General features: G+C 43.5%; 1 protein-coding gene across 2 annotated transcripts in view; it reads right to left on the reverse strand.

The window, feature by feature from the left end:
* Window positions 1–2,012: 2,012 nt before the first annotated feature.
* Window positions 2,013–12,299, reverse strand: part of atf7b (activating transcription factor 7b) — a 180,210-nt gene continuing 169,923 nt past the window's right edge. For both annotated transcript variants that reach the window (XM_039746726.1, XM_039746727.1), the window contains exons 6-12: window positions 11,544–11,701; window positions 11,310–11,409; window positions 9,113–9,229; window positions 8,568–8,717; window positions 6,365–6,553; window positions 6,159–6,264; window positions 2,013–3,230 (exon numbers count right to left, since the gene is read on the reverse strand). In XM_039746726.1, coding sequence (XP_039602660.1) covers window positions 2,998–3,230; window positions 6,159–6,264; window positions 6,365–6,553; window positions 8,568–8,717; window positions 9,113–9,229; window positions 11,310–11,409; window positions 11,544–11,701 — 1,053 coding nt within the window. In that variant the 3' untranslated portion in view covers window positions 2,013–2,997. The remainder of the gene's footprint in view (window positions 3,231–6,158; window positions 6,265–6,364; window positions 6,554–8,567; window positions 8,718–9,112; window positions 9,230–11,309; window positions 11,410–11,543; window positions 11,702–12,299) is intronic.

Raw genomic sequence — 12,299 nt, forward strand, 5'->3', positions numbered from 1 at the left:
AAGTTCAGTCATCAATATCATGTGTTTCTTAATTCTTATCTAACATTTAAAAATGTGACAGACATGAGCTTTTGGGGGTAGGCACCTTCAAGGCTCTGTGGAGGTAAGCCATACCACCCCGGGACGAGGGAAGGCACTGTTGTTAACCATCTCTCCCTTTATTTTCCTGCAACTCTTAAGCGGAATCTAGGACCACGCCCCACCTTAGGAAGCCCCTCCCCTTCTAGGACGACCACAATAAATTTGGACGCCTACAGAAGATAAAGATTTTCACTCTGAAGGAGCCATTAGAAGGAGAAGGACTGTTTCATTTTCAAGGGGGCAACTGTAGTCGTTTTTGTCTTATGAGGATGATCGTTTTGTGTTATTAATACATAAGGTTCGTCGGGCTGGTACCCTAGTCCTTTCTCCTGTGTCCTGCTCACTACAGACACAGAATATCTTGAAAAGCAATCAGCATTTTAAAATCTGCATTTTGAATTTCAAGAACTGCCATCCCAGTTGGCTTGTAACCGAGTGGTGTTTATTTGCTTCACCTGTTAAGACGTCAGCATTTTGAATCCTTGATATCAAAAAAGGGGATCAAATGTTAAAAGGGCCCGAGTTTAAAAGTGGACCACTTGCTACAACAGCCATATATGGTGCAGTAAATAAGTATTTGCCCCTGCCTGCTATCTTCCAGTTTGAGCATTTGTGACAATTAATGGCTTCAGATCTTTAGATAAAATGTAATATTAGACAAAGGGAACTGTGTAAACATGACGCCATTTCTAAATTGCTGCTTAATAGGTCATCAAGTTATCCAAAAGCTGTGAAAAGGTAATGATCCCCTTTGATACTCTCTTAATCAGCACACTAATCATTAGAGTCACGTCCAGTCCTTGTAATTTAAACCTCAGCATATGCCAACCCTCATCATAAGAGTGAGGTGGGCACCACAAGAACATGATGACACAACCAAAAAGAAATGATAAACAAAATTTGTTGACATTTACCAGTTAGGAAAGAGTGATCAAGCATGTGGGAGAAGCCCCCACAATGACAGCCATTAATGGAGAACATTTGGATCAGGAATGTCTGGCCTGCCCAAATGACCCCCAATGGGAACAAGCGATAAATTAATTAAGAAATCACAGAGGATCACAGAAGAAAATCCAAAAAACACTCAAGCCTCAGCTAGGATCAGCGGTGTGGACACACACAATAAGAAAGTGACGGAGGGGAAAAGAATGGGAGAGCAACAAGATGGAAGCCTCTGCTATGCAAGGGGGAACATCAATGCAAAGAAACACCTGGACGGTCTTCAAACCCTGTAGAATAACAAGGATGAGTCAAATGCTGAACTCTTTGGACCACACAGGATCCACAATGTCTGGCATACAGTAGCTGCCTTACAATAAAACACGGAGGTGCTGGTGTGATGGGGCAAGGATGCCTACAAGACTTTCCATTATTAAAGCAACCAGTAATTATGCACTCGAGCACAATATTCTAAGGGAGAATGTCCAGTCAGCTGTGTGTGACCTGAAGCGTAACTGGGTTATGAAGCAGGACAAAGAGGCAAAAAAATAAGTGTGTCAACAACTGAATGGCTCAGAAATTCAGGAGTGGCAGAGTCAAAGTCCTGACTTATATCCAATGGAGATATTGAAGCCAGCAGTTGGCATTCGCAAATCTACCAACAGGGCTGAATTAGGGCAAATCTATAAAGGATGGCGGGCTAAAACGGTGCTGTGAAGGACTGGCATTAAATTAGAGGAAGTGTTCAGATGAATTTACTGCTGCTCAAGTTTTTGCAACCAAATACTGAAATCTTGGGGGCAATGGCTTTTTTTTGGAATGGGGGTGCTGGATAACTTTGCCCCTTGAATTAATTAAACTGCAGTGTGTGTTCACTCAGGTTCCCTTTCTCCAATGCTACATTTTGTCTGAACGCCCAAGGCCACTCGGTGTGTACAATATGCAAAACCACAGGATGTCAGGAAGGGGGCAAATGCTTTTTGCACAGTTGAAAAACACAGCAAAGAGTCGCTGACGCTGCTCAATCCAACTCGGGTGCCTGCAGCCAAGCTATGCCAGTGCCTGCCTGACCCCAAACTCACCACCATCACCAGCATAACTCAACCCTGCCAACTGAACCCACACCACCATAAATACAATTCACAAAGCCAACGAGAAAGCGGACAACCCGCTCCTGGGAGCTACAGGGCCACACACTCCAAAAGCACTGACACTGTGACATCAAGACAGTGTCCACCTCATATAGTGCTATGCAAGAGAGCACAGCAGCAGCAGTTAAGTGGCCTCCAGCCCACGTAGAGGCATATCAAATGGAGTGAGAAACCTAACATGGCATCCTGGTCCAGCAGCGCCACTCAGTACGGCTGAGGGGAAGCAGGCCTTTTTGAGACCAGCTCAGTGGTGCCCAGTCCTCCAAGAATCAATGCCGGGAATTTCAATATCAGGACCAACTCCTGGCTAAAAAAAATCTCCATAAATACGTTTTTTAAAAAAGAAAAAGTGCCTTAAGTTTTCTTAATATTACGGTAAAGTGAAAGAGAGAGGAACAGAGGGCACCTCCAACAGGCCACAATTAGAAGTGTTACATGCTCAACTGCAAAGGAGCTTTAACATTTCCCCCAAACTGCCAATTGTGGAAAAAAAATAAAATCAAAATACATATTTCATAAAGCAAAGAAAAAAAAATCCACAGTAAATCGATACGATCGTCTTAGAGTCATCATGATTAGGAGAGATAACCAAAAAGTAATGAAAATCATCGTCTTATGGCTCGATGTGTTCCGCTAAAATAGTAACAGGAAGCTCCATGGCTGCCCAGCTGACCCCACCCCCACCCCCACAGCAGGCCACTTTCAGCTGTGTGCCACAGGGCTCTGCCCGCATCCGGGCCATCTGTCCCACCCCTATTGCCACGCCACAGTCTCTGGCCATTGGTGGCATTCGGGGGTTCTGTCAGGAGGTCACGTCGTGAGAGCATCATCTGCCTGCAGACTGCGACTGTGGGGCTATGATGACGTGAGCTGGAATGGGGCCACCAAGTTCAGTGCGCTGGCTGCCCATGCCAGCCAAAACCGAGGTGGCCATGATCTCAGCGGCCGCGCGGGTGTTCAGCCCGTTGTGTGCAGCGGTGCCGACAGTCAGGGAACTGTGCTGAATCACAGCGGCTGGGGATCCGATCGGCTCTGTGCTGTCCTTTGGGCTTTCCTCTCCTGGAAAAGAACAGAACACATGTTAATGGTAGTCTCTGCATCAGCGGGGCCCTGCATCCAATCGAAATCCTCCCAACAAAGCAAAAAACGATGACAACATCCATTTATAGAGAGCTGCAGAATCTCAGCATCACTGCAGTTGTAGGATGGTGTTATGTATTGGTTCCAAGTTCTGTGTATTTTATGTTTTGTTGTTGTTTTTGCTCCTAATGTCCTCCTACTCCTATATGTTATTTTTGTTGATTTTGTAAGTGATGTTGTAATTGTGTACTGTCTCTTAAATGTAGTTATAGTTCTTGTGAGTGGAGCCACTCCAGAACCCCTCCTCCGTCAGGCTATTTCAATGGACTGAGAAGGCTCAGGTATTGGAAATCATTCACTTGTTGGAGTTTCGCATTGCTATTTCTTGTTGAGATTCTTGCCTTTTGTGACTCTTTGCTTGTGTTTTAAAGGTTCAGATTTATGGACTGTGGATATGGACTTGTTTATTTAGGATTGCCTTTAAGGCAGGGGTCTCCAACACGTTGATCACGAGCTACCGGTAGCTCGCAAACCCTTTCCAAGTAGCTCACCAAAGGGTTAATGAATCCTACATAAATTTGAAAACATGATTAGTCAAATTAGGGGTGGGCGATCGTTCCAAAAAATCAAGATCCACAATCTGAATTGCAATCTATTTTTTCAATGTGGCATACACTTAAGAGAATATCTGGACTCAAACTTATCAAGATCTAAGTAACTCTTTATTTTAAATATCAAATAAAGTTGAATTCAATTGTTCTCTCGTTCGCTAGCTAAGCTGAGTTAAGGTACACACCCCGAAGCTAGCAAGTGAGTGAGGAAGGCCCCTACCCTCAGCCTGCTGCCTTTTTCTTGGTTTCGCACAAATAAATTGGTGCAGCAAGCGAATTATGATACATAGCAAACTGAGAGAAGTCACAGAATCAACTGGAATGTTCAAGCAAATTATGGAAAAACACCCGATCTAAATCCGTTAAGTAGTTCTCTCGTGAAAAACGGACAGACACACAAACATTGGATTTTAATTCCTTCTTATATAATATGCTACCGTGAGTCTGTTTGTCTTGCCAGGATTTTAAATCACCTTTAGCTCGAAAACCGTTTGACCTATTAAGCTAAAATTTGGTACACATATACTACGTGACTTCTATGGTGATGATTTTTATTACTCTTTTTATTTTTATCTTACTTTATTTACTTTATTGTAGAATCGACTCTCAGGGCACCATGGGTGCTGCGGAAGAGGCACGTGGCATGACGGGTTAGCCAATATAAAATTACTGGACCGACCTTGCAGAAAGGAGCCAGAGTTGTGTGGTAGGTGTACAAAGTTTGCTGGCAGGAGTGGAGGAGAAAGAGACAAATAAAGAAGAAGAATTTAGTATTGTGCCAAGTGTTTACTTGTGGCTGTGGTGGTGAGAACACTTTGTGAAGAGTTTCTCTTAATAAAATATGATCCTTGTACTTTTAACTTGTGCCCTGTGTCTGTTGAGTTGGGTTGGGGAAGCAACAGTGCCCTCTAGTGCTCACACTTGGGGAAAAAGATGGCTGCAGGAGGCACTACATAAAGAAGGCAAGCTGGCAGGAGGCAGTCTGAGGCTCTAGGCCAGGGGTGGGCAAAGTCGTTCCTGGAGGGCCGCAGTGGCTGCAGGTTTTTGTTCCAACCCAGTTGCTCAACAAGAAGCACGTATTGCTCAAGTGACACTTCTGGTTCATTTTAGTCGTCTCGTTCATTAAGATTTTGAACCCTTATTGCTTATTTTACTCTTGAAACAGCCATATTCTTGGTTTTTAATGGCTCCTTACTAGCAATAAGATGCAGATGACAAAAGAAACCAGCATTTCTCCACTTAGCTTGCAACCATTTACAACTGTGTATATTTATCATGTACTATTGGGTTTAATGAAATACTTGGAAGGAAAGTGATGAGAAAAAAGTGAAGGACTGAGAAATACACATCCATTTTAGACTTCAAATCTTTTGGATGAAATCCTTAGAAAGGAAAAAAAAAATCTAGGATATGAGAATGACCTGACATGGCAGAGTTGATGCACTAACAAGCCATGAAGTTAAATTATTGGGAGTGATTGGTTTCTAATTAAGCAACTGGGTTAGAACTAAAACCTGCAGCCACTGTTGCCCTCCAGGGTTGAATTTGCCCACACCTGCTCTAGGCAATGATCTTCTTGGAAACCTTGGAACCTGTGGATGTTACTTTGACATGTACCACCTACCTAAAGATTGCTGCAGACCATATACACACCCCCATGCCAACAGTATTCCCTGACGGCAGTGGCCTCTTTCAGCAGGATAATGCGCCCTTGGCCTCCAACTTCCCCAGATCTCAATTCAATGTGTGGGATATACTGGAAAAGCCCAGTCCGATCCATGATGGCCCCACCTCAAAACTTAAAGGACTGAAATGATCTGCTGTTAGTGCAGATATAACAGGACAACTTCAGGGGTTGTGTGTAGTCCATGCCTTGTGGGTCAGCACAAAGGGGACCTACACTATATGAGGCAGATGAGTTTAATGTTGTGGCTGATATATGAGGACTGATTGAGATCATTTATGTTAGGTAGAATGCCTTGAGGGAGCTGGGTGGTCTCATGGCCTTGGAACCCCTGCAGATTATATAGTTTTCCTCCAGCCACAGTTTTTTTTTTGTTTTTTCTGTCTTCCCTGGGCATCAGATCTGATGTTTATTCTATGTATTGCCTAATTTTATTTTTTATATTTTGTCTTTTTTCTCTTTCTTTATCCTGTAAAGCACTTTGAGCTACACCATTTGTATGAAAATGTGCTACATAATTAAATATTGTTGTTGTATATATATCAGTAGGAGGAGAAATGTTCCTTATGGAGAGATCGCAAACAGAACAAGCCCCCAAGTATGCCCTCTTACCCAAGTAGGCAGTCTTCTTCTGCTGTGTAGTGACGGGGCAGTCTTTATGAGCTAGAAGCAGCTGTTTTAAGTGAGCCACTTCGTTCCTCAAAGAGGAAACTTCATTCTGGGATATGAGAGAGAGGAAAAAAAAATGAAGTAATTTCAACTGGACAGCCCGTTCAGGTAGAGCGAGTACAGGTAGATGGCTGGATAGTGGGACTCACAGAGAGCTGCACATTCATGCTTGTCAGCTCCTCCGCCTTCTTCTCTAGGGAATTCACCCACAGCTTACGCTTCTGACGACAGCGAGAGGCAGCGGCCCGATTGCGCTCAAGAAAACGCTGCCTTCGCTCGTCTGGGTCATCATCTGCAGCTCGCCGTCGCCGTCCACCTGTTGGCTGGGCTGGAGACACCTGCAGGAATTCACACAAGAGAGCACAAATAGGAAGAGCTCAGCTCACTCACAAATACACAAGCATAATGATTGGTAACGGGGACTAGGGAGCACACACACAGGAGTCAGATTTTAGGATACGACAATCATGTTTTCGGATTTATCAGTTCAAGAAAGCAGCAATAAGAAGCAGTTCGAGTCACTAATCATAGCGCTGGATAACGATGAGGTACTGAATGTTGATTAGCACATTCAGGTAAGAATTTCACTGGAGTCTCCTCACCTGATAATAAGAAACCTATAAAGCTATCTAGCTCCACCTAGATGTCCGCCACTAAAACATGTAACCGTGTACAGACAGTTCCCATTTAGTCATCTAACCATGCCCAAGTGACTGCCACTCAAACAATTAGCCGCTCTCAAATGGCTGCCAATCAAACATGTAGCCCTGCCCAACCAACTTCCACAAATATCTTGTCCCTCCTGGTGCTGTAAATTACTAAAGGCTCTTCTTCCTGAAAATTTAACAATGATTTATGTGGTATGTGTTTATGACAAGTATTATCGGAGATTTTTAAGGAAAGGAAGACAGAAGTTTTGAGGTCAGGTCATTCTATTCACTCATCCCAGTGCTGGAGAGTAGTGATTGAATAGTGCATCCAGGTAATAATTACGCTGGACTCTGTACACAGGACAAATAGGACCACTTTAAACCTATCTGGCCCCATGCAGTCTGCTACTGAATTGCCATTGACTCACACCAGGAAGAATCTCAATTTGAAGATATGTGCTGGGCGGTCAGTCGTGAACCTGCAACATCTGACTCAGAAATGGTCTTCATGCAGTGTAAGCTAACAACAGAGCTTCTTCATTTAGTCGCACAGACTGTTTCTGAACACTGCAAGTGAAGCACTTCCTGCTAACTTCAGCTGAGCTGTCTCTCTTTCTCAACCCCCCACACACAACCTTTCTATGCAGCAGTACCACTACACTCTATCCATCCTCAGTGCAAATCCCATCCTCATCACCAAGTGAGTTGCCATGGTCTCACACTACGAAGCACATCAGTTTTGAGGACTTGCACTGGTAGATGGGTGGAGTGTGATGCAGTGCCTCACAGGATGGTGGGGAACGAGTAGACAACTCAGCTACGTCACCATAAAGCACTATGCTTGGGGTGTTCAGAAGCAGTATGTGCTAGGCCAAGGCCAGGAGTTCTTCTATTAGCTGAGGCTGTTAACATTAGAATCCCTGAAGTCTACGAAAAAAGTTGTAATCCCGGGCCACCTTAAATTCCCTTGCACCTTTTGCAAATGTGTCAATCAGCTCAAGCAGCAAGCAGCCTGCTATCCCATCCCCCACACCAATGCAGCTGAAGTTCTCCCAGCTTAAGTATGTTTATCTGGGTGTGAGGTGTCTAGAACAGTATAGGGTGAATAATACATTGTCATTTGGAATACATGTATTTCATGCGTGTTTCGTTGTCTACAACAATCCGTGTAAATGTATGAGGACTGCCAGTCAACTATCTACAATGCCTAGCCTTTCACATTACTAACAGCTGATCTTCTTTGCCGCCGCCTCCTCCTCTTCAGTTTAATTTACTAGTAATTTATGTTATATACATTTATGCATTTTTCAGGTAAGAAAGACAGAAGTCTTGATGTCAGGTCACTCTACTCACTGATCATGACTCCAAAAAGTGATGAGGTATTAAATGTTGATTAACACGTGCAAGTAAGGATTTCACTGGACCACCCAGTCTTTTGCATTTTTAATACCCTTCCTTCTCCTTTGTCACAAATTTATGGTGTGTGCAAATATGACAATCGTGTCCTGACAATTTTCAGGTAGGGAAGACAGAAGTTTTGAGGTCAGGTTGTTCTACTAACTATACATGGTACAAGAGAGAGTGGCACCATCTTACTTGTTGGTCAGTATGTGTAAGAATTTAATTGGGCTCTGCACACTGGACAATAATAACTGCATAAATCTATTTTTGGGATTGGTAGTCATAGCTGGCACGTCCGTACCTGTGGCTGTGCTGGAGAGGGTGCGTCAGGCTGCTGCACCAGTAACTGGCTTTGTTCCTGGCGTGAAGCCACCATACTGCTAGCAGCTCCCATCATCATGGCTCCGTTGAGACCGCCCGGGGCTTGGTGAGAAAGTGCAGCCTTCAGACGCTGCGAGACATTTAAGAGACAGAGAGAGAGAGATGGGGGGATATCAGAGTAAGGAAGGATAAGCAAGTGAGGGCAAAAGCAGTCTCAGAAAGAGACAGAGAGAGATGTGGGCAGCCAGATTAAAAGAGCAGATCCCAAAGCCGCACATTTCAAAATTAAACAGGCAGTAAAACTTATAAACTCCTCCGCCCTCTGCTGGCTGCAACAAGGGGCTCAAAAAGGCAGTCTGCTTCTACTGCCTCCACTCACATGCTCCCCATTGGTTCACAACACACTTCCAGGACCACCATCCTCCAACCCATCTTACCGTCAGACAGGTATTACATTACAAAGAACACTCCAGCAGAAGATTTTAATGGCACTACGTCAAGCAGAAACACAAGCCAACTACTCACCATTTTTGCTTCAGACTGTGTGTGGAGGCTGGAGGGAGAGGTGGATCCGCTACTGCTGTTCAGGGGGGGCCCTGGGATGCCAGGAATGTTGGGCACCATCGAGAGCGGGCGGGCCAGCTACAAGATAACAGAAAACATGACAAAGGCTCAGTATGAAAGCAGGCTGAAAAGACTTATGCTGTTCGGTCCTTTGTGTGACATTTGCAAAAGAAAGTTTAAAACAAAAGAACATGTCAGACAAACAAGAGTCTGTCAGGTTTGTTTGGTTAAATAATCACTAAGCTGTCCCAAAAGCTCATCCAGATACTTCTGATAGGTTGTCCAGGTTTCTGTTTCAACTCTAAGAATCATTAGTTTATTGTAGAATCCCACAATTCTGTGTGCAGTGGGGCTTCCTAGCTGCACTCTGAAATACACTTCCCCTTAATCTCCACTAGGTGTCCTCAATGATGCAATCTGTTATTTAGTTAAAACAATCCTAGTGGATTCACTTCATCTATTCTCTAGGTGTCATTTTGCTTGGCTGTTCTCTGTTCTCTAGAGAATTTTGAAGGCCTGAATTAGAAGCCCAAAAACCCACTCCCAGGTTTGACTTACTGAATATGTTAACTGGACCTGCCCTTCAGTCCCAGAATGCACTTGGTTTGCACTCCTCTGCCAAGCTTCAAGCTCTGCTCTCTCTCTTATTGTAATGTGGTGATCAGAACTGCACTTCAGATGCAGCTCACTAGTACCACCTACAGTCAGAGTAGGATGACCTTTTATTTCTATTCAACAGTTTTTACAATATAACCTGATATTTAATTTGCTTTTTTTAATAGTTTGTACACATTGCTTAGACAATAAAAATTGTTTTAATGTAACCTTAATCTCATTTCAGTATCACCAATCTTGTATTTATAATTGACATTTCCTTTGGCTAGGTGTAGCAATTTGTACTTTTCTACATTCATATTTTGCAAATGTTTGCCCAATCCTGAAACTGTCTTTTTAAATTATTTTTGCTACCTTCTCAGTGTCTGCTAACCTTCCAGTTTTAGTACCATCTGCGAATTTCACAAGGTTGAATTTTGATGAGACCAGATCATTTGGCCCAATAAGCTCACCAATCCAATTCACCTCATTTTTCCAGACATTCAGCCAAGTTGTGAAAGTCTCTAAAATATGTTGCAAAGGTCAGGAACGTGCACTTCATGATTGTCCAAGACTGCGGATACAAACAAACCTTCTTATGTACTTTTTTCTTGATTAACATTCTGCCTCTACTGTAAATCCTTCTTTCAATCTATGACCATGATTTTGTTTAGCGTTTTTTTTTTTTTTTGCACCTCAATAAACTGATTTGCTGGTTTTGATCTTTGTTTATTCCTCACTCTGTTTCATCTCTTAAGGGTGGTACAGTGGCAGAGATACTGCCCCACAGTAAGGAGACCAGGATTCACAGCCCTGGTCATTCCTGTGTGGATTTTGCTTGCTTTCCCTGGCTCTGTGATTGGCCTTTTCCTATTAATCAATGTCAAAAAATCCAAATTAAATCCACTATGATTCAATCATGTATAACAATAAAATGTGAAAACTTTATAGGTGATGTATGTTAATGTGAAAACTTTATAGATTGCTGTATTTCATGAATATAAATTAGAAAAAATAACCAAGGACACAGAGGGTCGATTCTTCATTAAACTTCATTTTCCAAGTGTTCGACAAGTTCTGAACATTTTCTGTTTGTGCAGCCTTCTTGGTATCTACTGTCCCTCTAATTTCAGTCACATCTGTAAATTTCGCCACTATGCTAACTTTAGCACAACCTATGTCTTAACTATAAATAAGTACGAGTAAGGGTCCAAGGATAGAGCCCCCAGGGACTGCACTGATGGCTTCACCCCATTCCCCCCTTATCTGTAGTCTTTGTCTCCCTCCAACTCACCAACTTGAAATCCTGAGTTGCCAACAGGCTCCTCATTTCAAAATGAATCTTTGGTGTGGAGCTATAACCGAAGGCTTTTTCACTTCTGTTATATATTTTGCTTTTAAGAACTAAGGTTGTACTAAAACATTTGTGGAACACAAAAACTGGCCTTACACATGAGTATAGAGGAACATGCTCAGAGCCCTGCCACTTAAGTTATGAGGAAACATCAGGATCCAGACATGCACTACAACCTCTACTGCTCAGCCTTCCCTCTGGAAAACTTACAGATATGACAGACGTCATTGGCATATGAGGTCCAGGAAGGCACGGCACACTCTGGCCACTGGGTAGCTGCATCAGCACAGAGCAAGTGGTGGTAGGTGATCTGGAGAGGAAGAGAAACACAGAGAGGGAAAGAAACAAGACTGTAAACAACAGCAAAGCAAGAGCCAATGGTGCGGACATAACACAAGGCCCAGCCACTCTAAACCACAAGCCCACCAACAAAACAACACTTACCCCAGCTGTCGGTTGGAGGGCGGTGCTTGCGTGATGACGGAGGTTGGCGAGGGCAGCGTTGGCTGCAGAGGATCATAGTTGAAATGCAGGGGAAGTGAGCCAGGGCGCACTATGGCAGGAGTTGGGGCGGAGTTGGCCACAGGTTTGGGTGGAATTTCCTGGAGAGTTGGAAAGAAGAAACACAGCCACATTCATCCAGGAGAAGAACACCACCAATGGGAAAATGAATATGGAGCCCACCATCACACCCTTAAACTCCCCCTTAAAGGCTGAAAGTACGCTAACTTGTCAATGAATGTACTACTCATGTTTTGCAGTCTTTACCCCATCTGTTTCTCCTCTTCTACAAGCCCCCTGTGGCCATCAAACCACATGTCCGCCCTGCCATCTGCCTTGCAGTCATTTTTGGCCCAGTCAGTGGTCATTCTAGTGCTGACACATTTCTTAACAGCTTTAATAAATTATAGAGGATCAGTACTTTGCTCTTCCATCATTGATTTCCGGTTGGACTATTCTGGAAAGTACTGGAAATTCCAACCGGATTCACACAGGTAAACCATCCTACAAATCTGCTGGTAAATTACAAGGTCAAGAGCCTGTGTGCAAAAAGCGTAGTAAAGGATTCCAGAAATGCTGATCTAGTAACATTCTGAGGCAAGACCTTACATAACTTTCAAAGTTAGTGGCTCAGTGGCACCATTAATCAGATGACACGGGCTGCACACAAAACTGTATTTACTAGCCAAGGTAATCCAG

The sequence above is a fragment of the Polypterus senegalus genome, chromosome 3 (assembly GCF_016835505.1).
Source record: "Polypterus senegalus isolate Bchr_013 chromosome 3, ASM1683550v1, whole genome shotgun sequence".
Lineage (NCBI taxonomy): Eukaryota > Metazoa > Chordata > Cladistia > Polypteriformes > Polypteridae > Polypterus > Polypterus senegalus.